We start from the raw sequence: 24,552 nt of genomic DNA on the forward strand, positions 1-24,552 counted from the left end.
GTCCCCTGAACTCCAATTGAGCTTGAAGGCATCGCTCATTCAAAAATCCAACATGATGATATACAGCCAATTTAAGTCATTTCACCAGTCCTATGTGCCGTCCTGACCCCAGATCGAAAATTCCAGTATTTTCATAAAAAGCGACGTTCAAACTCTTGGTAAAGTTTCGGGCTGATCTCGTCACTGCTCATGCCACTGACCTCCCATAGGACACCCTTTTTAGCGTAGTGTTCGAGTAATGGTTCACTCGTTTCTTGGAACTTCTGGAACCGCGCCCTATACACCTCCTCGGTATCGTCGGCTCGTTGTACTAGTGCTTCACCCGTAATATCGTCGAAACCCGGTATTTTTGGCGCATTAAATGTGGTGTTGTAAATACGGCCGGACGGCTCGTGAACCCAGCGAGATGATATGCGCTCCATAATGACATGGAATGGCGTCTGTAAGGAAACTACCCAGTTAATAGGTACGATATCATCTAATCGTTGAGCCTGTGTGGCGGTACGAGGGAAGCCATCAAGTAAAAACGAAGCAGCGGGGTCTTCGGATGCCTGCGGAGATAAGCTCGCCCCCGCAAGAGGATCGACCTCGAGTGCAGACCCAAAAGCATCCACGCCATCTAAAGAGGCGGCCTCGGACGAAGACGAAAGGGTCATAAAATTCGGTCGTCCGCCGTAGAGCCAACCACGCTGGCCCAGCTCGTTTTTAATTAAGCGTAATATCAGGTCATCAGAGACCAATCCACCAGTCTTCATCGTCTTCTCGACCTTAATACCGAGAGGCGTCCGATTTTTAACATTGTGGCGAAGTAAGTCTCCAGAGGAGATAGCCGATAGCTGGGGAAAGCGGGTAAGAAGCCGCTTGGACTGGGTGCCCTTCCCCACGCCTGGTGCTCCGACGAGGATGACGCGGGCGGCTCGGCGGAGGCGCATAGTACGCAGGAAAGAGATGGGAAAAGTTGAGATGCGATCGGCGAGGATATCCGCGAAAGAGGATCGCGGCAAGATTCGGGTGTCGCGGACAATGTGGTGTAACGTAGGAGATCTAAGATTGAGCTTCTAGATTACGATGGCCTTGGGCGACAACGCAGGACGGTTCGGCGCAATATTCTACTGGAGGAGCCAATGAGCACAGGACAGGCACTCGGCGACCACGAAAGAACCTAGGTGGAAGGGAAGACGGCGTGAATCAAGAGGAATCCATTGTGTTAAAAAGAGTATAAAAATTTATGTAACTAACTATTGTAGATAGTAGTATAGGTTAGGTATATTGTGGGATCAAGGATACCTATTATATATAAACGTAAAAGAGATAGGCGATGGGCAGATGCGACTGCGCGTTGCAGCAGAGGGGAAAGGATTCCGTTTATGCCAGAAGGGAAATATCAACCAAAGAAATTTGCTTACATTAGAAACTCATCAAAAGCTTGTCATACAGTTCCACCAATTGTTGAGATTGTTCGATACCCGAAGACCGGACTTTCCCCAGCTTAGTGTAGGCTGCAAGGTTCTGAAGACCCACCGTAAGCTCGGGCCAACCTTGATCGGGGCAGTCGGGGCCAGTCGGTGTTACCAGTAGGATGGCTACGGATAAGAAACTCCGTACAGATTAGATACGTACCATCATATCTTATTTCTTATATAATATTGACTTGGATTCTTAATATTGACTTGGATGGAATATCTCGAGTCAAAGCCATCATAATATGTGGCTTATCAAGAATTAAAACAAATACATTCGGCAATTTAGTCTAGGTTACATGATCGTTGTCGTGTCGTATTTTAAGATACCCTACCTAGGTTGTGCAATTCTATGCCGTATCCCCGTAACATCTCAAAGAACGAAGATACTAACCTAATAAATAGCTTTAAACGTTTATAGGTAGGTACCTGTCTTTATTCTGCATCTCTTACCCCGCATACCCCAGACTCGAACGTCGTCATGGTAGAGTTCAAGACATTCTAACGTTAATGTCTATATTCCGTAGCCCCGGTTTATCCCGGTGACATGTGAAGCCGTTCGTCCTCGGCCTTCATAACGTGACAGATACCAGGGCCCGGACTATACATCGAGTACATAGGACCGATCTAATACCGTGAAACCTGCCATCTGAAAATTGTCCTATGTCAAGTCTTGGCACACATGTTAAGCCTACATAGGACAAAACTGCCTAGGTAAAAATAAGCATAGCATGATTATTGGGAAGGCTATCCTATTGCAAAGCCTGTCGACAAACCAGGAGCCGAGCAGCTAAACTTTACCAAGCCATTCCCAACTACAATATGTCAAATATGTCATTTCTAGGAAATTATCAGCGTACATGCGTTGTGGTGGTGGTGGACCACAGCGGCATCCTTGGCGCTTTAGCATAGCAAGCCCATTGTCTTCCAACGTCTGCTCTACGTGCTCCTAGGACCTAACCAGCAAGTCCTGCTTCTTTCGGGGAAATAGTACGATATGAAGTCGATGAGGAGAATATTCATTTCCTAAGCCATTCCGATATGGCCAAACTAACCCATAGTACAACCTCGTCATATTCGACAGGCCAGCCAAATACGTCCCCCAATCCGTAAAGAGCTTTTAGATATATCATATCATTAGACGTGTCCTAACGTCCCGGTATCCATATCGTACAATCGTTACAATGGCCCGCTGTAGCTTTGTTGCATATATGTAGGTATAGCATAATAAAAAGCTCCTCCTTCGCATTAACCACCAAAACCAAACCCAGCGCCACCAGCTCCTTTTTGTTGCATTTCCTGCTGTAGCAATTCCGATACCTTCATATGTACGTCGAAAAACTTTGCAGCACATCGGTCGAGGCAGACGCTTTCGCCCTTGTTGAGGTCGGCTTCTCGGTAGTCGTTGGGGACACATTTCTTCGCACACGCTTTTGTGAGACTAGGAGATAGTGTTAGTCTTAACCCATTCTTGAAAAGGAGGTTTAGTTGTCAAGGTGTGACGCTTGGACACCCGGGACAAGAATCTTACCGGTCGTGCATCTGGGTTAAGAGCTTCATCTCAGCTTGGACAGCTGAGATTTTCTCCTCCGAAGTAGGCTGTGGTCTTCCGAAGCCGAGGAAAGACATATTGGGCGGTTGATATAGGACTGTTTTATGTGGGACTTCTTGGTTTGCGAGCTTTTATTTGCGTGACGCAGAACTTGAATAAAGTAACTTGATAAACTTGAAGCTTTTCGATAAAAGATATCAAATCAAGCTTAGGTAATAACCAATCGTCAAATTTAGAAGGCGGCGTCCGGATTAACCGCAATCACCGGATAAACTCCGGCAGAATAAGTTCCAAGAAAGGTCCAACCTTACCATGTAATTTTTTTTTCTTCTTCTTCACTCCAACACACGCATTGAAAACCTGAATAAAAGCAAAGCGGTATTAGTTGTCGGGGTTGTTGGAAGTAGCTTTTCAATAGCGAAGCAGGCCTTTTATAAGTGTAAGTACAACAATAAATTTCTTATAACTAACCAATCATTAACAATTCATCATCGTGATGATATTGCTTTAAGAACCGTTGCGACTGAAACCATTCTATGGTGCTTGATCTCAATTAGCCAGCCTATCTGATTTTGTTCCATCATCTTCTTTATAATTTCTTCATACGTGGTTATGTTTATAGCTAACAGCCTCCAGTCTCGCAATGGATAACGGGCAGTACTTGAAGTTCTTACGCCCATATCTGTTCCAAATACCGTCACTCCGGGCACCTGTCTATGCACGGTTCTTTTCTGTCGGTTATCGTGATCCGGCAAGGAGTAAGGCCTCACATAGCTCAAAGCTACACAATGTATCCCGGAGCAGATGTATACATAGCTCAGTACCCAAGAGGTCCGCAACGGCCAGCTCCAATGCGCCCACAAGTGATCCGGTGGCCCCAATCACCCGTCAGGTTAATGTTGATCTCCGGGTTCAGAAGTTAAAAGAATATAATGCGCTTCGTTACCCAAGACTTGGCTCCCGTCCTAACCGAATAAGCATACCTAGCTTTCTGGAAAGGTACCGAGATGTATCTACTACACCAGCCTCTGAGGAGGTTGTTCTAGAGGGTCGGATCATGTCAGTAAGAAGGTCTGGGTCGAAGCTAGTCTTTCTCTCCATTATGGGTGGATATCAACAAGTCCAAATCATGATAAGTCTGAGTCAACTTTCAGATCCAAAGCCTGAACTCCAGCAGTTCAAGAATGCTCTCCATCCATTCCTTCGTGGTGATATTGTCTCAGTCAAAGGGACGGCAATACGAACAGATGCCGGTGAACTAACATTAAAGGCAACTGAGCTCCCCACACTACTTAGTCCTGGTCTAGCACCACTTCCCGAGAAGCTGGTCAACCAGGAGACCATGGTCTTGAATAAGCATTTGGATCTGCTCGTTAACCAACGTACCTCGGATACATTTCGCCTTCGCTCCAACCTCATTAAGTGCATGCGCGATTTCTTCCACGAGAAAGACTTTTTAGAAGTTCAAACCCCCGTCTTAGCAGACTACGCTGGTGGGGCAGCAGCCCGCCCATTTCTGACCTCAGCCACGGAGTTTGCTCAAAAAGAGCTTGCAATGCGAATCGCCCCTGAATTATGGCTCAAGCGCCTCGTCGTTGGTGGAAACGATAAGGTCTTCGAGATCGGCCAATGCTTCCGCAACGAGGGTATCGACACTACCCATAATCCAGAATTCACAATGTGCGAGTTCTACTCTGCTTATTCCAACCTAGACGATTTGATTTTGATGACTGAGGATCTGATCACCCGTCTCGTCAAACATGTTGAACGCCTTGCGGAGAGTCAACTTAAGTCCCTTGAAAAGTCGAAAATACAATTACCCCAGGAAAAGTGGAAACAGGTTGAGTTCATTCCAGCATTAGAAGAGGTCCTCGGGATCCAATTCCCAGATCTCTCAGAAGATGATGCGCTTCCCAAACTCATAGAACTCCTAAACGGTCGAACGAGCTTTGCTCAAGGGTCTCAGTTGACACTAGCCAAGCTTCTAGATGATCTTGCTGGCGAATATCTAGAGCCGTCGTCTCATGACGAGCCTCTTTTCATTATTCATCATCCTGCTTGCATGGCGCCTCTCTCTAAATCCTTTACATGTCCTAAGACTGGCCAGCTCGTGTCCGCTCGCGCCGAGTTGTTCATACAAGGGCGCGAGATTGCTAATATGTACGAGGAAGAAAACGACCCATTCGAGCAGAAGCGTAAGTTTGAGCTGCAGCTTGAGTCACAGAAGGACAAGCCAACAATAATAGGCGAGGGGCCCGCCGAAGTAGACGAGAGCTACGTCCACGCCTTGCAGCACGGACTGCCACCCACAGGGGGCTGGGGTTGCGGTGTTGATAGGCTGGTCATGATGTTCTCCGGTGCGCCGAGAATCGGTGATATCCTTAGTTTCGGAACCTTAAGGAATGTCGTCTCGATACGTCAAGCTGCCAAGGATCATTAATGACTACACAACTAGACAATATGTAGAAATAGAAATGATACCCGATTCCCACGTGAATTGAGCTCCGCGATCAGTAAAAGAAAACTGAGAAGTTAGACAATGATACAAGCAATAGTCTAGAAATCCGCTCTCCAGTGGCCCTCTCAAGATGGTGTCGGAAGAATCAGAAAACCTAACCTTTTAACTCATGCTAAATGATAAATAAGCACAATATGTCTGGTAATCTCCATGTAAATACTATAGCGTGGCTCCCTAATAATTTATATGAGTATTGCGTGGCTGCCTCCCTGACTTTACGATGTGCCTCCGCCTCTAAAAACCCCTCCGGGTCGGTGTGGGTCTAGCCGGCACGGAACCGATCTGGTTTTTATTTCCCATTACAGTAACCCCCACTTCCGCAGCCCGTGTCTCCTTAAAGTCGCCATTTAGGGGTAACCTAGGTACATAGTCAATCTCCCCGAGCCCTAGAATTATATATAATTAGCCATTCAGGCTCGGGTTAGTATGGTAGCTATATTACTTTTCCAGTCCGTTTTATAAAAAGCACATTGTTTCTTATCAATCACAGTGTCTGTAATCTCGCAACATCATCAATTTACTATCAGGAGTTGTCGATGGAAGTAAATCTACGCGAAAATAATAGCAAAAGGAAATAAATAAAGCATCGCATACGCCCGAACTCCCTCTCGACTCTGCCACTATGCTGTGGGTTTAGGGTACCATCTCCTCCCATATCCTGCACTCACTCTGCTTTAGTCTCTCCGAAAATCCGACCTATCTACTATGTATGCGCTTGCGCTGTAAAATTCCGGATCTCTCTAATAGGTAGACTCTAGTCCTAGTCGTCTAATTTCCCATAGCTGGAAACGCCGAATAATGATGTCCAGATGAATGTGTAAGGCGGCTGAGGGGAGCGCGAACCTCAGGGGAAAGTCGTAATGCAGTGTATAAGGCTAGGCGGCTATGTTGGCTTGTGGTTCTTGTCGCTGCCTGCGTGTCGAAGAAGGACATGCTGGTCCCTTGTGAAAGAGAATGGTGAACAGCACAGACGCGTGTAATACGCTGCTTGTTGAAAGCTGAAAGGCGTAAGAAAAGGCATGTATATAGCCTCCGAGGATCGGGCTTCGTACTTAGGGTGTCAATGTTGAATGATCCCGTAGTCATCAATAGCGGCCATTTAAAAGGAAAAGCTTGAGAACTTCCTTTATAGCCGTGAAGAAGCAAGTAGTTAGGGGAGATGTAATGAGAGCGGACTTAAAAGATGCCGCCCCGAGTCTCCCACACGTGGCGAGGGCCGTGGTTCTTGATCAGCCCAGTGTTGATCTGGACAATCTCCCGGTACTTCTTGATCTCGTCGTCCCAGTTCGCAGCCAGTGTAGTCCCAAATTTTCCCCTCATCTGCGCCAAGCCGCACCGGGCGCGTTCCTGCTCGATGTAGCGCTCGATGCTGTCCACCGTGTTGCGGTTCTGCCTGATCTCGTAAGCATTTTGGAGGTGTCCGTTGTAGTATAGGTCATTCAAGATCCCGATGTCCTTCTCGCAGTCGGCAATGGTCTCCATAGATTTCTTAAGCCCCTCGTCTATGTTGCGCTTCGCGTATCGCATCGCCTTCGCGACGCGCTCTTTCCACACCCAGATCTGCTTCGCCTCTTCGTCGTGGCTGGGGCCGGGTCGCCCGTCCAGGATAATAGCATCGGCGTCGTCGGGCCGTGCTGCTAATACTTCCTCTCTGCTTTTGACGGATATGAGCCAGAAGTCGAACTTCGAATTGCGAAGTTCTGCGGGCGTGGCGGTCCTCTTGGCATTGAGGAAACTGTGGATGTCCGTGATCTGTTCGTCGTCGAACAGGAAATGCATTACTCCCTTCCTCTCCTGGAAGAAGTTATCGACGTGGTGCTCTAGCTGAGTGCCGAGCTGACAACCGCAGCATTCAACTTGGTCCGATCGGCGGTTTATCGACTCCTCCGTAAAAAAGTACGCTGGCAAGGGCGTTGCGCAGAACGCACATATTATAAGCTTGTGAAAGCCTGCACTCATGGTCAAGGCCACCAAGCGGTCTCGTTGCATAGGTTTTCCCTCAGTCGCCAGTATAAGATCATTATATACGGTGCAACGCATTGATTCGTGTCGGGGCTCGTTATTATCGAATGTTATACCTCGTTTCAAGACATCTTTAATAAATGGGTAGTATAGACCGTGTTCGTGGTAGTAGATGTTGTAACAGGCCTCGAGGATATATCGAAGTGTGCCGAGGGCAAAGGGGATTCGTTCTAGATACTGCCGCATAGCAGCGCCCGGCGTGAACCAGTCTATGCCATTCTTCAGGGCGAGAGAGACAACGTTACGCAGTACTGCCACGATCGCTCTGCGGGTATCTATCAATCCTTGGTCCGACGGTATAACCCCGTATTCTCCCGTTCGCCCTTCCGACCCCACGGGAAGTCCGGGGTAGTAGACAGGCGAGAAATCAGAACGGACGAACTTGTTCCCGGGTTTCTTGTTGTGCGCAATTATGGCTTTCAGGAACTCGACGGTCTCGCCGAAATGCAGAAGTACGCAATTGTAAACTCCGAGTATCTCCAAGTTTGGTAACCGCTCAAGGCACATCTTGAGAAGGGCAATGTCAAAATTTGGAACGGAATGGAGATGGAGGATTTTGATATGATGGCCACGGACATCAATTGTTCGTACTAAATTGCCTGTTAGCTATACAAGCCACATCAAATCGACAGACAGACTTACAGAATCGATAAGTATCAATCACTCGCCTCTCTGCGGTCGGCCTGGAGATCTTTCCCTTTGGACGAGCAGGAAATCCAAAGCTATTCGGTTTATCCTCCCCGTCCTCCGGGGCCTTGTAGGGTGGTCGGACATTTGAGAGGACCAGGAATTGTGGCGAGGGGGGCTTTATAAATTTGCCCAGCTCCAACTCTTCACCGTTTAATTTTGCGTTGGCTTTATCGATCTCGGCGTCGCTGAATTCTAGGTTCAGGAAGTTGCCACTAAGGACGTCTACGCGTGTCTAGGTACGCATGTGTTAGTTTCTGCTAATGCTTCTTTACTTCACGTCGAAGTATCTTACTGAGATGGCATTGAGTGCAAACATGATAGTTTGACATGTGCGACTAAGGTTAGACAAGTCTCCCCAACGATGGCCAATCTCTAGCATGATCGCCATGCAAAGTTCCGGTATCTCAAACACACTGGTAAGGGCCGTAGGTTGCGTATGCTTAGGCTTAGAAAACTGCCCTGGCTTACGACCTTCCTCAGGTGTTGAAGAGATAGGGCCACACCGAGGCAACAGCGGTGCCTATGAATTCATAGGTCAGTGGAAGCCAAGGGTATCATCGATAAGCTTACTTACACACATAACCGCATTCGGGATTGCCGGGTAAATGTTTAGGCGAATCAGAGCCTTGACTAGGTTACTGATAGGAGGCCGTTGCTCGGAAGCGTAGTCCGGATTGTTGAAGTCATCACGCAGCGGATGGCGTAAGATGTTCATCTTTGCACATTCGTAGATATCCTCGTTAGAACGGGCAAGTCCATGATCAAAATCACCGCGGTCGCGACGATAGAACGTAATGAAGTGGGATCCTTTCCCGGCCCTATCTTTCCGGTATACATGGGTAGTGGAACCGAAATTTGTGAAGCGGAACTTGATCGAATTCTCGATAGAGGCTTCTATGGCGGTTTGGTACTGTTTACCGGCGCCACCTTCCCGGGTGGGTTTCTCAGGCTCGAGGAAGAAATGGTGTTGGTTCGCCGTTGCGTAACTCTGAATGAGATTCGGGTAGGGAAGGGTGCCATCGCGGCGAATGTCCTGGACGTAGTCCATCGCGATGATAAAGCTTTTGAGGGGTAAGTCATGAAGTATATAAATTTGATTGTACTAGGAGTAAATAATGAAATACCGAAACTTACTAGTACTAACACTGATCTCTAGTTAATATTGAACTAGCTTCAAGTATCAGACTCAACCCTTGCCGATAAAGGAGTTAGCGTATGACCGTATATAGATGATTAGATCATAGAGTATCGATGCGGATAATATGATTCAATTTTTAAAGGCGGAAATATTAAATGTTGGTAAACGCCAGTGGCAGGAGAAGGTAAGAGGAAGGGACGGAATGAGGTGGGGAAAGGGGAAACCAGTCCTTCACAGTATAGCATTGGCCTCGGAGCGATGAAAGAGGCGGTTGTAGTGCTTGGCAATAGTAATCAGTGTAGGAAAGGCCGATGACACTAAAAGTTCGTTGGGAACCCAAGTGGACAGCAGAGATGATAAATAACAGGAAAATATTATGACGAGGCGAAAAGAAGCCAATTGCATACCTGATTGAGAGCAAAGGGGCTTTCTGGGTGAGCGTTGTTACAGAAAGGTAAGTAGATTACTGCGTACGGCTGTTAGTTTCAAGCGGAAATGAGGCGATGGCAGTAAAAGATGTTGAATAAGGCTACTGGAGATGCTCGGTGCTGAGGGATTGGGTCAAGGATGAATATGAATATTTGGGGAAGGTTAGTATTGGAGATCCGGTAGTATTTAGGAATCGTACGAAATGGAATGTCAAATAAATAGCGAATAGAGTTTAGGGTGAACATAAAATAACGTCTGTCCGAGATCAATGGGAAACCGCTTACTTAGTGGACGATCAGGTGATCGAGGCTAATGACAGAGACGATTCTGTATAAACAGATGTTAGTGCTTGCTATGGGACTAACGGTGGAATGGTATTCGTGTGTACGGTGTAATGTTGTACGAAGAAGAGCTTTGCCAATAGCTGATGTTTGTCACAACCTTTTATGAATGTTATATCGCCACTAGGCACAGTCGAGTACTTATACCTAGTTTATGATTGACGATAATGGTAACTTCTGTTAGAAGGTACCAACGATATAGTATCTTGAAGGAAGTTGCTTGGGAAGCGGGCGGATTGGGGAGAAATGGCGTAGTAGGGGGAGACGCAATCGCTGGTAGCAATAGAAGATAAAATACGAAGGACTTACATTCGTCTTGGCTCGAAAGAATGCGTGGGATAATTGATTCCAATGGAGGGGATATGAGTGGTAACGATGCGTACGAGGAAGGGACCCAGAAGGTTAGGGACCTAAAATAATCAGATTACTAAACGTAAGGTTTGTAGGTTAAGCCAATTCAGTTAAGAATGAGTACGCACCTATAAACCAGACCACGAAAGGTCGAGGCAGGGCAGTTGCTGCGTGAATTGACGGGTCGGATACGATGGTGTTCGGGTTGGGAGGCTGGTCCTAGGGAGAAATACCACGGATACGATGTACGGTAGGGCAATGTAGGATCTACTGGATGATATAAAATTAATTCTCCGTAAGTCTGGAGAAGTGAAGCATGAGGATAGAGACAGGGGAAGGCATGTGCTCTCACGCCCAACTAAAAGAAATAGTATCGTCTCTAGGGAAGTTGTACCTTGAGGCTAGTTTACTTGAATAAAAAAATAAAAATAGAAATAAAAAAGAATACCATGGGGACGTAGTTACGAGGAAAGAGGGAAGTATCCACGTTTAACTAGGAGAGGACCCAGTCAGTGTACAGAGCACAGTACCATATACGTGGTCCACCGCAGGCTACGTGCCTGACACATTTATCTAGCTCATCTTGTGAAAAATACAGAGTCTACGGAAGTGCGTTCATGCCGTTATTATCGTTATTTACCTACCTTGGTGGCCTTGGGGGAGGGGGGTGTGGTTAATATACAGTGTAGTGGATGATATAATGCGGCTCATCGAAGTCACTTCTGAGCACCTGGGTAGCTTCTCTTAAGATTGACTCTCCTCAATGCCTACAATACCTTTCCCCGTGTGTCATATTGAAGTTTAATCATAATAGAGAGAGAGAGACGTGCTCGGATTGAGTAAAATATTTAGGAAATATAACAATTTATAGTATGCCCACGAGACTTTTCTCCTTTCCCCACGCATCCGCCCCTCGAATTCCTCGCAATTGCACCTACCTTAACCAGCATGGGACTTGCTTTACCAAGCCGTACATTTGTCCCTTCGTGTGACTTAAGTACGATAATCCCTATTGCTCTCTCCCTGGACCAATTGAGGATGTAGTGATACCGGCTATCCTTAATTCTTACCATACTGTAAAGGTCTCTCTCTATCTCTCTCTCTCTCTCTGTCTCTGCCTATTATTTTGTCCCCTATTTCTTCCTTCTCCTATCAGCAGGACAACCTGAGATAGCACATGCTAACTAATTCTGCAAACTAGAAACAATAATTTCAATGACAAAGAGAATTTTCTACATTCAAGGCCAAACTCCAATTCAAAGTCATGACTTTATCTTCTGTCGCAAGAAAACAAGCAGCTGGGGAATAATTTCCAGAAGACATAGCCAAAACATCCATCTAGAGAGACATAGATGAGGCTTATACTACCTTCTCGGCGAGTCCCGGCGGTATTGTCGTCGCTCTATAGCAATCTTTGGCGAAAGCATGCCAGCGGCGAAATCTACAAAGATAAGATTGAATGGAAAGCAAACAAACAGTAGCGGCGCGCGTTTACGAATGTCGCGACAATATGGAGACAGGCGCGATGCCCGCGCGACACTGGGACTCTACACAAGGGAAACTCTCCCAACAACAATGAAGACTACAAACCTATCTATTGCACAATAATCCAGAGATCGGACATGGCCATGCACATAATACCGCTAGAGATCACCCTTCCTTCTGGGAGCATCTCTAGCTAAGGTTCAGTACCTCTGATCTCTATCCTAGACGAGAATGTGCTAACTCAAGGTCTATAGATTATTATAGGGATCCCTATCCAAAGACTATAATCCGACACCGCATGGAATGCCTCCCAATCAAACAGAAGAACACGACATTGCTTTCTATTGGCAGAGCAACAGCACTATAGTCCAACAAACAATATTGATACAAGTCAACCCGAAGTTGACGATCCGAGAAAGTCTGTTGTGCTGATGGGCTTTGACTGGTCGGCACTACTCACTGACATGAACGAGACGAACAAAGGAATAATCAACTTCAAACACCGAAACCAATCCCAGCTGTTACGCATTCCGAAAGATCCTGACCAAGCCGAGACGACAATAAAACCAAGATGCCGGAGAGTATAGCAGAAGAAAGAACAAAAACTACCCAGCATCAACGTCTATCTACAGTTAATATAACTATAGCAATACTCCGTCCGGAAAGCGTGGCCCACGGACCGGCCGATCGAAGCCACCAGCTCGCACCCGCTACCGTTATTAGGGTCATGTGGCCCGGACTAGGGCAGGGTGTGACACCAGAGGACATCCGGGTCTCAAATCACGTCAAATATGTAAGAAGTGTCGGAGGCAAGCGAGAATCGGATCGATTCTACCGGGTATGCCACCCATATTATAGTCCATGTCTTACCGCCATTTGGAACCAGGTCTTTTTGAGGGGGAACCAGGTTGGCTGGTATGTCAGTATGTACATACATAGTGCATTCGAGACTGGGGTAAACCCGTTGATCAGAAGCGATGGCATACATAGGTATGTATTGTACAGGATACAACTAGTCGACGGTACATAACCATCAAGTAGCCTTTTTCGATAACGGAATCTCCCATCGGCGGCACATGCCTTGCCATGCCACGCCGTGCGCTCCCCTATACCGTACATATGATCGATGAGGGGAATACATAATAAGGGAACGCAGCTACCTACAGCGTATCATATCCTGCTTGGCAGGAGGGTTCCTCCAATTCGGATTCCCTTCGAGACCATTGAACAATCTAGCACTACTAAAAGAAGCCGGCGATGTCGTGTGCTCGTCACGCGCGAAACCATGCGCACCGGCGGATAGATAGGCAGATTGGGGGGGAGGAGAGGGGGGGAATGGGAATACGCCTGACTGATATACATAGAAAAATAGGATCTTCGCAAGCTTAGCAAGCCATCGTCTTACGTATGCTACACTAACTGTGGTCTGCTGCCAGGAGCTTTGTCCAACTACCTACACATGCGTCTGCGACACACACACACACACCAGAAGCTGCAGGCCAGAAAGTTGGGGATGCATGAACGTCCGCGCGGGCTGCTGCAGGGCATCAGAAAGGGGAGAGAAGGGGGGTAAGGGGGGGTGGGGGGAAAGCCACTGCAGAGTTGAATTGGTGGGATGGAGGGTGATGGTGCCAGGTGGGCTAGTTCTATATCGGGGAATGAGTAACTGGCCGTTCTGACTGGTAAGCAAATTCTGATAACGATCTGGGATGTCTGTTCTTGTCCTGGCAGTTAGCGGTCACCGCCTGTTGCAAGTTTGCGAAAGAGTGTTTTGCAAAAGGGGGTTGAAGAAGCAAGACCCTTGCGAGATGAGATTCCAGATGCCTCTTGGGGATTCCGAAAGGCACACGAATGGGGGGTGGGCGGATCCAAGGACTAAAAAAGGTGATCTGATGATGCCCATAAACGTTCGTTGTTTTTTTGTTCGTCTGGCCTGCTGGCTTTTGCAACGGAATCGGAGATTTCGACATTCGCGGCTAACGGGCTTTGCGCTACAGGGATTATTTGGAAGGGGAATACACTACCTAACGTAGCAAGGATCACGAGCTTCGAGTCAGAGCTCGGGATGGCAACCATCACGTCCAAATCTGGCCTGGATAGAATGTAACACTGTTGATACTACACCGAGATTGTCTCACCCAAGCCGCATGCTGCTTGACGACTTTTTTATTGATACATACATACATAATCCCCCCAGACGGTTAAAGAATTATGTTATGAGACAGAGAGGAGACCAGCCAGCACTTTAAAGTTATCAATAAGCGACACTCGTGACGACGTCGATATGTCATAGTGGGCAGGAAGAAGAGTGAGAGTGAGTGAAAGAGAGAGAGCGGCCACTACCGATGGCTCATATCGAAATAATTCGCTAAGAGGACGTGCTACCATCCCTGTCGGGCCAACCCGAGACGCACAACTCGAAATCGAGCATCTTCTAGCTTCTCGGCTTCAGGACTTGGATATGTGAGGGGATGGAGCAATACATAACGCGCGAAAGCGTTTATAAATGCAAAAAATTATTATGATACATACCTCTGACAGCCCAATGCCGGTGGATACGTAATAATGATATGTAGTCACCTGCGTATGTATGGAATGCGAATAAACGTCGTCGAGGGGAAAGTTGCCGGTTGGTTTACGCCCTTACCATTGAAGGATTACCCTTAAAATTTGCTCGTGTCCTCGTTTACCGTTGACTTGCCTATAACGACGTAGCCATAACGACGATAGCCCTAACCAGAGTCACGGTCGGCTGGTGAATGGCATCTGAGCGTCTAATTCGGGTTTAAACTACCGTTATTTTTTTCCATCATGTCGCAAGTCGCAAGTCGCTTAATTGTTACTCACTCACTATACCACCCCCCACCTTTTGAATATCGTCTTCGGCTAGACTCATGATGAGCTCACGCAGGATGTTCTACATAGGTAGGTAATAGGTAGCTTCTTGTTTCGGAGTCTCCTCCTGTATTAAAGAAAAGCAAGGGGTTCCAGCTTACCCGGTAAGAAAAGCGAATCCAAGCTTTTACATACAGGGCCCCGAGGACATATTGTATCTAGGTATGTATCGGAGGGTATTTCAGGACAAGAAAGGCCAATGTGCCGCACAACTTTCGGCATGATTAGATCCAACATCTTATCTGTAGTATATCCCAAAGGGCTAGCTCGACGTCTTTAACTACCGTTAGACGGTTTAAAAAAAACCCCTGCGAACGGCGAAATCCTTCCTGGCCGGGAGGAATAGCGGACCCGGGGGGGATCGATCTGCGGCGTCCCTAATATTTTGCATAAACCCGTGCTAATAAAAGGAACGACCGTCGACGAAACTGAAACAAGTTATTAGGTGGTGGTGGTGCTATATGATAAAGCTCAAGTATAGAGGTATGTATAGGACCATGATTAACGATACAAGTTAAAACAACTCAAGTACGACGTTGGTTATTGGCTAATGGCCACGCGGGATGAAGGAAAGACATTCTATTCTATGTATGTATGTAGGTAGAGAGCATATTGGCGAGGTCAGGCGCTTATGTATTCTTAAGAACTCGCTCAATTCGGAGGTTCAGGTTTTTGGAGGGCTATAATCCGTACCACAAGCGGGTATTGATAGGCGGGGGACCGCGGTAAACGCAATGGCAAAGATGGATGGATGGTGGGTTTTATTTAAGTCATGTACGAGTCAGGAAAGTTCGTCGCGGGGAGATCAAATGTAACCCTAGCCCTGGCGTTCGAAGCGTACAGAATAAGGTCATCCAAGATGGCCATTCTGCCATTGAAACAAAATAACGTTGCGCGACTACATCTTATTACGCATACTCGTCAGGATTCTAAACATCCTGGCGAGTATACGTAGGTAGGTGAAAGAATATATGTATTGCGACCAACTATTGTAAACATCAAATCTATTCGATACCACTTACCTAAGGAGGTACAAGATAAAAATAACAGACTACATACTTTACTTATAGTATTCTTCATATCCGATCTAGGAGTATAGGAGTATATGTTGTTGGACTTGAAACTTGGTGTTACAAACGAAAACACCGTTTGCCGGGTCTTGTCAACTCTTCGACCGATGCGTTCCGTAGATCGTGACACACGACCAATTGCGCCAACGTTATTTCGCGCCGGTGATTTGATCCGGCCGCTTATTATTAGTATACACCTCGCTAGCCGCCTTGGTTTGTGATTGAGGCTGAGATATTGATGTAGGGGTTTGAATGGAAAGCTTCTAGATGTCTCATCGATCCTCTTTGCAAATCCTATCAATTATATATAGGAACGTCGATCTGTGATTCCGGATATCATCACCAGCATCACTGTGTGGATTAGACTAGCTGACTGGTGCATAATTAGATAATAAGCGGATGAATTATCGAAAATAATTCTTAAAACGATGATTGATTGAACTGGTCGAAGCGCTCGTCCCTTGGTGCATGTCTTCGTTCCGATATCATTGACTCTAGTGCTGTTTATTACGTATCAAAATAGCCTAGGAGGGTTAATATAAGACGAATCTAGAGAGAATGGCGCCCGCGACCTAAGTGCTTAGTTAAATGATTTGCAGTTCCAGTTCCAACTTCCAGAGCTGTCAAGTGGACCTTAAAAATGAGAGAAATCGGTTAGTTCGTATCCAATCGTTCGACTAGGTAAGCGTAAAATAAGGAGAGGGCCGCGAATCTCAGTAACGTCCTGCGCGTAACATCACACTACATATTTATATATCCACGTAACTAATCGCGATCCTACTAATGTGTTAGTGGCTCGGTTTTATACATACCTTAGGTACTTAAAGGTATCCCACCCAACCAACCTCGACCAAACCATGTCGCGTATTTCGTGAACAACAGTGTTTTAATATTAATTCGAACACGCGTTGTGTTGTATTGTATTGTATTGTACTTGATAGGCGAATAATCCATGCTGCTCAACTTGAACGGCTCGTCGAAATGAAGTTATCCAGAGAAAAACTCCGGTACGCTCAAAGTTGGGATATCGGGATCCACTTCTGGGGTCCCCATTTCAGGGATTCCATGGATTTCAGGGTCGAGATCTAGTAAAATTGAACCACCAAGAATCGACCCGGGTGTTAGAGATAGATGATAGCCTGAAACAGACACTGTAGTAATTCAAGGAACAGAAAGGGACGGGAAAGAAAGGCTATTCTAGAATGACTACTCACTTTTTAAATGCGATGGAGCTTGCGATATTATGTAGTAAATCTCTAGAATTGCATCCTGGCCATATCGAGTCCCTTTTTTCCTTATTTCGGTTGAAGGGTGGCCCTCTGATCGACAAGGCTCACAGACGGGGGGCATCCACATCATTTTAGCAACTACCTAGCCAGCTAGCCTACCCAGCTAAAATTATCACATGGGGCAGATGAGCCAGGCTATTACCTGTAATATGTACCTAATGGTATGTACATATGTACGCTCTTCTGCAGTGGATGCTGCGTGCTGCGTCTAGATAAACGTGCTTTAGCGGTACCTGCCTGTAGGCTGTAGGGGGTTTGTAAGGAAAAGCCATGAGAAGCTAATGACCTAATGTCGGTACTTCTCGAATGAGTATCCATCTTGCCCGCAGGCCTGCCAGCCAACCAGCCCAGCTTACTCCTATCATCTATGTAATATTGCACTGGAGATCTACTTTTCGAATATCCCACAATTCACCCGAATTATTACCCAATAAGCATAATCTACCTACCAACCCTCCTCAAAGACAACCCAAGACAAAAATGCTATCCACACCCTTGGCCCTATGACCGTGAGTTGCAGGACAATATGCAGCGAGCATGCCGCAATGAATGCATCTTGCATATCGGCTTCATTGGATGGATGTAACGGATATTTGTGTTGGAGTGGTATCGGCGCGATCACCACCGTCCTATCATCAGCAATGTCGTCCGATTCCAGAACCGAACCGAACTTGCTGGCTGCCAGGTTCGGCAAGCGGTGTCTTGTCAGACTGTGTAGAACATGTAGGTCTGTTGGTCTGTTAGGGTAGGTCGTAATTGATTTGCTCCTCCGGTGTATTCAATAAGCAGGCAAAAAGGGGGTGCTGCTGCTCATGTGCGCTTGGCTTCAAGCGAGAGAGATGGTACCAGCCAGATACACATACGCACATACGCACGCGGATCATAAGAAAAAGAAGGACAATAATATAATTACCACTTGGCAACTGCATACTATGTTAGGTACTTTCGTTCCTAAAGTCTCTAAATGGAAGGATATCAATTCCCAATAGGTCCCAATATTCCAGGGTCTCGAACGAAGCTATGGTCATCAATAGCGAATTGGATCATCTGGGTCTTACCATGTCAAAGGGGTCTAGTAGGTAATCCAACATAATGGGCCTGTAGCTCGAAGCTTTCCTTTCAATGGGAAAGTTTTGCGTTCTGAATTTTCTAAGAGGGTGCTGATAATACTTGGTGCTCAAAACGACCTGTCCATTAAAAAACGACTGGGAAATGCTGGGAACAATTCTTGTCCCCCCTTCAGCCCCCTGTCAATAGCCCATGGCCACTAGTGCGCCGGTGCATATTAAACGACATTGTAATTTCGTCGAACGAGCTAGACAGGGCCTTCATTTCGAAGAGAAGAAGGAAAAAAAAAATTATGTTGCAGGCACAGACCATAGCTGCAAGATTTGCAGATGGCCCAGCAACGAGTTAGGTAAGGACTGGGAGTTCATGCAGAAGTGAAAAGGAAGAACCCAGCTAGATAGGTATGTATCGTATGTAGTAGCATATACCTATGTACTAGAAAATCCCTTATATCCCAGGCATCAGGCATCAAGTATCGGTTAGGTTAAGTGGTAGTCTGATGTTAGTCTGAGGTAAATGGTAGCACAAACACGGTATGGTGAATAATAATGATAATAATAACAACATAATAAAAATAATAGGACGAGATTGATGTGGATGTACTTAATTCTTTAATAAGGTTGGTTCAATGGGTTAGTACATATGCAAAAACATATGCCAATGAAATGGCGCAAAGTTTATCTGCAAAATAGGTACTTAAAATAATAATAATAATATTGATTGACAAACGGTCTATCGTTATTACCTACTCGACTTTAGCCCACACTCCTTTTTTTTTTTCGTCCCTTTCTCCCTTAGAACCTTAGTAGAACAGGGCAGGGGACACAGGGGATAACGGCGGCAACTGCCAATCACTGCTAATGCACTTGATGTGGGTCATCTGTTTTCGCTCAACACAACCCGCGACCCGCCTAGACCCACCCTAACAATCCCTGTTGGACGGTGACCGGTTACCGTGCACGACTTTTCGAGAAATACTGTACCGGGTACTTCCAGGAGTCGAAATCGTACTCCATCGTACTCCTGATTTTGCGCTTGGCCTACCTGGTCTCTGCTACAGTAACAGTCACTGTACTTTGTCACTAAGAGACTGTGCTCCCTTCCATGTCACTCTCTTTCCCATTAATCACGAGACAATAAATAAAGCCCGGCAGAAGCAGCTGTGCTTCCATTCGACTTTTCCCTTTCCCACCCTTCCTGTCGTACTCGACTTCAACTACAAGTTTCCTTGTTCTTCCACTTCCATTTCAAGCACCTCCAAAGAACACTCCCCCGCGAGACAACGAAGTGTCATTTAATACTACCTCTACTCCATCCAACGAGTAGCTTCTCCATTATTTAATTTCCCTTTTCTAGTGATACCCATATTCTTGATACCCAAATTAGTTTTTCCTTTCAGACAATCATCAAAATGGCAGAGGAACAGAAACCCGTTGAAGTCGCCGAGACTACCCCCGTCGTCACTGAGCCCGTTGTTGAGACGAAGCCTGCCGAGGACAAGCCCGCCGAGACCGCGCCTGTCGCTGAGGCTGCCGCTACTGAGGCACCCGCTGAGGCTACCGAGACAACTGAGGCCGCCGCTCCTGCTGAGGAGGCTAAGAAGGAGGAAGCAAAGCCCATCGAGGCTGGCACCCTGGAGCACAAGGGCGCTCCCGCCAACTTCCCCAAGTATGTTATGATTTGTTATGATTGTTTACATATGATAAAGATATCTTAACTAACTTAATTCAGGAACCTTATCTACTCCAAGCAGCACTTCTGGTTCGGCACCGATGCCATTCCTAAGGACAAGCTTGCCACATACCTAAAGAATGAGAAGGCTACTGAAGTCGCCCACCACGTCACTGCCTGGGCTGCCGAGACCGGAAAGGGTCTTTTCTTCTACGGCAAGGAGAGCGATAAGGGCACTCCGACCGGCGCAATCCAACTGGTATGCACAACTAATTAATGCGACATGGTTAATAGTACGACATACTAACTGGTATATAGGCTGAAGCCTCTGAGCCCACTGTTGAGGGTGCTACCAAGTTCTTCTTCACTGCCAAGGGTCACAAGCACGCATTCAAGGCACCCACTGCCGCTGACCGTGACAACTGGGTTGAGCAGTTGAAGCTCAAGATTGCCGAAGCTAAGGAGCTTGCCGCTACCATCACCGAGACTGAGGCGTACAAGCAGACTCTTGAGAGCTTGAAGCCTGCTAAGGAGGAGAAGCCTGCTGAGGCCGAGCCCGCAAAGGAGGAAGCTAAGGAAGAGCCTAAGGAAGAGGACAAGAAGGAAGAACCCAAGGAGGAGGATAAGAAGGAGGACGGCAAGGACTCCAAGCGCCGATCTGCTAGCCGAAAGCGCGCATCCATCTTCGGTAACCTTCTCGGCAAGAAGGAGGAAGCCAAGAAGGAGACCACCGCTGAAGATAAGCCCGCCGAGGACAAGCCTGCTGAGACCCCTGAGGTTGCTGAGCCTGTTCCTGAAGAAGCTGCCGCCTCTACTGAGACTCCGGCTGCCGAGACCCCGGCTGCCGCCGAAGAGACCAAGAAGGAGGAGCCCGTCAAGCCTACTCCTACCAAGCGTGCTAGGTATGTTTTGATTCCCTATTGTCGTACCAATTCTATATATTCTAACCTTTTATAGCATTTTCGGTGGTCTCTCTTTCGGAAAGAAGAAGGTCGAGTCTGAGTCTGCCCCCGCGACTCCTGCTAAGGATGTTCCCGCCGACGCTTCTGTTGCCGAGACGGCTCCCGTGATCCCTGCCGTCGAGACTTCCGAGCCCCTCTCGACAGAGGTTGCTTCTCCTGCTACTGTCCCTACTGAGACAACTGATGCCACTCCTGCCACCAATGGCGAGACCAAGGAGAAGGCTGAGAAGCGCAAGTCCTCTCTCCCCTTCGGCTTCGGCAAGAAGGAGAAGGCTGCTACCTCTGACGAAGAAGGCGAGAAGGTCAAGTCTCCTCCCTTTTTCTCCAAGCTCCGCCAGACCGTCAAGGGTAAGGGCAAGGCTGAGAAGCCTATTGAGGAGTCCAAGGCTGAGGACGCCAAGCCCACTGATGTAGCTGAGGAGACCGAGCCCGCCAAGGAGGCTGAGGCTGAACCCGCTGTCGCCCCCGTCGCCGAGGAGACATCTGCGGACAAGCCTGCTGCCGCTGCCCCGGCTCCCGTCACCGCTGCCGCATAGAGTGCGCGCCGCTTTGGCCTGCGGGTCAATATTTAATGTTTTCGTAAAGTGTATCCACGACACTGGGTTTGGTCGGGAACGGATCTGCATTTCAAGATACCCTACGAGACTGGTTTCTAACTGATACCCCCATCTGTTGTCGGCGATTGGCGGGCTTACTCTCTGTTAGTCGGAACAGGGAGTGCGCTGCATTGACGCAAGGATGGCATCCATGATCTTTATACTGACGCTTTTTGCATGTCTTGTCTCAATTTGCGAGGAGAACTGCTTTTGTTTTGACACATCTTTTCCTAATACTCAACTGATACCCAGTATACCCCCTGTCATTTGGTTGATGCGGATCAGAAAATACCTGCGAAACAGCACACAAATGTTTCATCTTTTACAGTGACGGAGTGGGCGGAATATGTTGCGACGGAGCTACTTGATATTGAAGTACGCGAGGTCCTCATACGGATTAGATGTCGCGTGTTGTGTTATGCCACGTAGGGTATGCACTTGCCGGCTGAAGCATTCTCTTAATAGCTAATAGATACTCATGTGTTCAGTGTTGCTAGTCTTTTGCCTGTATTTGTGATTGCAGTCTTGTATTGTTGATAGATCGTTAGTCGTTAGCAGTCTTAGTTCTCCAAGCTCCTGATAGGGAATCATTAGCATCAATATGAACCAATTGCTCTTATACAAAGTTGTCTTTTCATTGTCTTCGTGGCACATTTGGTTGTGATACTCAAGTCGTCGTAGTGTGCTTAATTATATCAGAGGGTGTAACCTTTGCCTCCCGTACGTGAATATTCTTAACTGTAAGTTCGTTCATGTCAACCACTACCCATCACAAAGAAATGTAGTTTCACTGGATAATGATGAACTCCCTGTATACATAAACTAAATCTCTTGATGTAGCTACTATATGTTATTGGATGGTTTACATTCATTATTTGTAGTTAGTGTAAGTGAAGAACATCACAAGGGCGAGCATCTAAGCATGAAAGTTCTTCCTTTTTCTCTGTAGGCATCCAAGGTAACTATAACAGGTAGATGTAGCTCAATATGGTGATGCTTCATTATTTGGGCATTGATGAAAGTCGGCTTCTATTGTTTCCAGTACTCTGTCTATGGGTTGCAAACCTTCAAGCAAACAGAACCCTACCCAGGATTTCAACGTCAGTGTAAATAATATTCGATAGCATATTCTGACTTGGGATTTATTAGTTGTCATTGTTGTTAAAGCTTTATTGGGAACCACACTGTTCGTGAACTCTGTGCTTAGATGCACGGTGTTTAAATCATATGCATAGTCGTATTCTATGATGGTATGTTTAATAACGGCTGAGGACATGCGTCAGGAGAACAGTCAGATCCTTAACAAGATGTGGATATGTGCTCCCAAAGGGTGTCTTGTAGCAATCGTTGCTATCTATGTATACTGTAAGCCTACGTCACGAAAACCTTGAATCGATTACCTTTGAAGCCAACTGGCTGCATTATCACTCCAGTCATCTTTCCTTGACGGTTGAAATGACATGCATGCCCACTTCTTAACAAAATCATGTAACAATCAAGCCTACCTACCTAGGTATCTACACGTGTAAATAGTCACAGTACACGTACCTACTCACAAGTGTCCCGCATGTTTGCTCAAGGGTCCGAAAACTTGTATATAAAACTTTTCATATTCTTTTACTTTTCCTCTCTCTTCATCTTTGCTACATGGTTCTCAAGGGTCAACACAACAATAAAAGTTCCACCTTACCTACCTAACCAAATAACAAACAGGTACTCACTTGGAACAATGCAATCCAACCGTCAACAAGGCGATCGTCAGCAGCCAGCATCGGGCTGGATCAACCAACGGGGCCGACCCAGAGGCTCCAATATTCCCGTTCCCGCCAGACAAGCTGGTCCCCGCCGCTCGATGGCCGCCATGGCATATGACAATGACTTTGGGAGGCTCGAAAGCCTCGGGGAATTCGACCAAGAAAATATGTCCACTCCCGGAGGACCATCTAACAGGCGACGTCCCACTACCGAGACTACGCCGCAGTATATACGAGATCTGCAAAACCTCATAGACTTCCGAAGACCTAGCGGGACTTACGATCACACCGGCTCCGGTTGGTACAATACCTTCGGGACTACCGTGCCGGAAGGGTCAGATATCCTAGAAAGTTTCGTTACTGGGCGGCCGCTTAGGGATTATCAGGGAAGGTTACCCCACAGGGCTTTCCCCAGTGATATCCTCGATACTGAATTCGAGAGGCCCAGCGCCATTCCCGACCCGGACGAGATCGCTCGGTTTGAGTCCTCTATATTCGACCCGAATCGTCCACCAACCCGGGTACCTCGGTTTGACAGTGCCCCCGAATCTAGTATGCCAAGTACGCCGCCGGCTATGCCTGCTGAGGATATAACATACCGGCCAGAATCCTTGTCGGCAAGACCTCCCACGCCCGACGCACCCGGTGTATTCTATCCGTCGGACCATCTCAACGGACGTTGGCATCGGCGCAATCGGTTCAGCCAGCCCTTGCCCCCTAATCGTCCTACTGTATCCGACGATAAGACCATGCTTCCCTCGACAAGATATGAGCCCGCTGGCGAAGTATTCGACCTACTAAATAGAGCCTATCCATCTAATGAAGGCCTCTCTGCCCACCCTAGAATATCTACCTCGTCTACCGACGATAGTTCCGAGACCTTGCATCCCGGACTCGGCACTCCAGTCATGACTCCCACATCCAGCGCGTCTGGCGTTGGTACCGACGCGAGCACCTTGCGGGCTAATGCGGTACCCGAACAGACCGGGAATCGAACCGCCGAGCAGAGCACAGACAACGGAAGTTCTAGTACCGCCGGCGGAAGTGGTGCGAGACTTGACAGCGGCGGCCGTCCCGCGCCTATCCCTGTCACTATCTCGATATCTATCGAGTTTGATGACAGCATGTTTGATATCCGGGGCTACAATGTCACTACGAAGCCGCGAAGTAAGCGGGATTGAGAAGAATAAGGGGAATGAGGAGCTGAACAAGAACATCAACGAAGTAAATCTAGGGGAAGGGAAAAGAAAGAAAATAGCAT

General features: G+C 47.1%; 6 protein-coding genes across 6 annotated transcripts; 3 read left to right on the forward strand and 3 right to left on the reverse strand.

The window, feature by feature from the left end:
* Positions 1–131: 131 nt before the first annotated feature.
* On the reverse strand, positions 132–932 carry F5Y00DRAFT_263875 (adenylate kinase; the record flags this gene model as incomplete). The annotated part of the gene is made up of 1 exon (XM_048011568.1): positions 132–932. The coding sequence occupies one exon, from the start codon at positions 930–932 to the stop codon at positions 132–134; it is 801 nt and encodes a 266-aa protein (XP_047862993.1).
* Positions 933–2,312: 1,380 nt separating this feature from the next.
* Positions 2,313–3,206, reverse strand: F5Y00DRAFT_242175 (mitochondrial import inner membrane translocase subunit TIM10). Its single transcript, XM_048008476.1, has 2 exons — positions 2,992–3,206; positions 2,313–2,901 (listed from the first exon to the last, which is right to left on the reverse strand). Exons 1-2 carry the CDS (start codon positions 3,087–3,089, stop codon positions 2,709–2,711), a joined length of 291 nt encoding a protein of 96 aa, XP_047862994.1. The 5' UTR covers positions 3,090–3,206; the 3' UTR covers positions 2,313–2,708.
* A 153-nt stretch (positions 3,207–3,359) lies between these two features.
* F5Y00DRAFT_242176 (lysyl-tRNA synthetase) lies at positions 3,360–5,656 on the forward strand. Its single transcript, XM_048008477.1, has 2 exons — positions 3,360–3,451; positions 3,649–5,656. Exon 2 carries the CDS (start codon positions 3,656–3,658, stop codon positions 5,450–5,452), a length of 1,797 nt encoding a protein of 598 aa, XP_047862995.1. The 5' UTR covers positions 3,360–3,451; positions 3,649–3,655; the 3' UTR covers positions 5,453–5,656.
* Positions 5,657–6,706: 1,050 nt separating this feature from the next.
* F5Y00DRAFT_271371 (uncharacterized protein) lies at positions 6,707–9,290 on the reverse strand (the record flags this gene model as incomplete). The annotated part of the gene is made up of 4 exons (XM_048012787.1): positions 6,707–8,142; positions 8,195–8,474; positions 8,535–8,762; positions 8,817–9,290. 4 exons carry the CDS (start codon positions 9,288–9,290, stop codon positions 6,707–6,709), a joined length of 2,418 nt encoding a protein of 805 aa, XP_047862996.1.
* A 10,057-nt stretch (positions 9,291–19,347) lies between these two features.
* On the forward strand, positions 19,348–22,162 carry F5Y00DRAFT_242186 (Pleckstrin homology domain-containing protein). The gene is made up of 4 exons (XM_048008478.1): positions 19,348–19,976; positions 20,040–20,238; positions 20,298–20,881; positions 20,937–22,162. Exons 1-4 carry the CDS (start codon positions 19,720–19,722, stop codon positions 21,475–21,477), a joined length of 1,581 nt encoding a protein of 526 aa, XP_047862997.1. The 5' UTR covers positions 19,348–19,719; the 3' UTR covers positions 21,478–22,162.
* Positions 22,163–23,266: 1,104 nt separating this feature from the next.
* Positions 23,267–24,472, forward strand: F5Y00DRAFT_263881 (uncharacterized protein; the record flags this gene model as incomplete). Its single annotated transcript, XM_048011569.1, has 1 exon — positions 23,267–24,472. One exon carries the CDS (start codon positions 23,267–23,269, stop codon positions 24,470–24,472), a length of 1,206 nt encoding a protein of 401 aa, XP_047862998.1.
* Positions 24,473–24,552: the final 80 nt, after the last annotated feature.

This window comes from Daldinia vernicosa (assembly GCF_022497035.1).
Source record: "Daldinia vernicosa strain CBS 139.73 unplaced genomic scaffold F5Y00scaffold_37, whole genome shotgun sequence".
Taxonomy (NCBI): Eukaryota; Fungi; Ascomycota; class Sordariomycetes; order Xylariales; family Hypoxylaceae; genus Daldinia; species Daldinia vernicosa.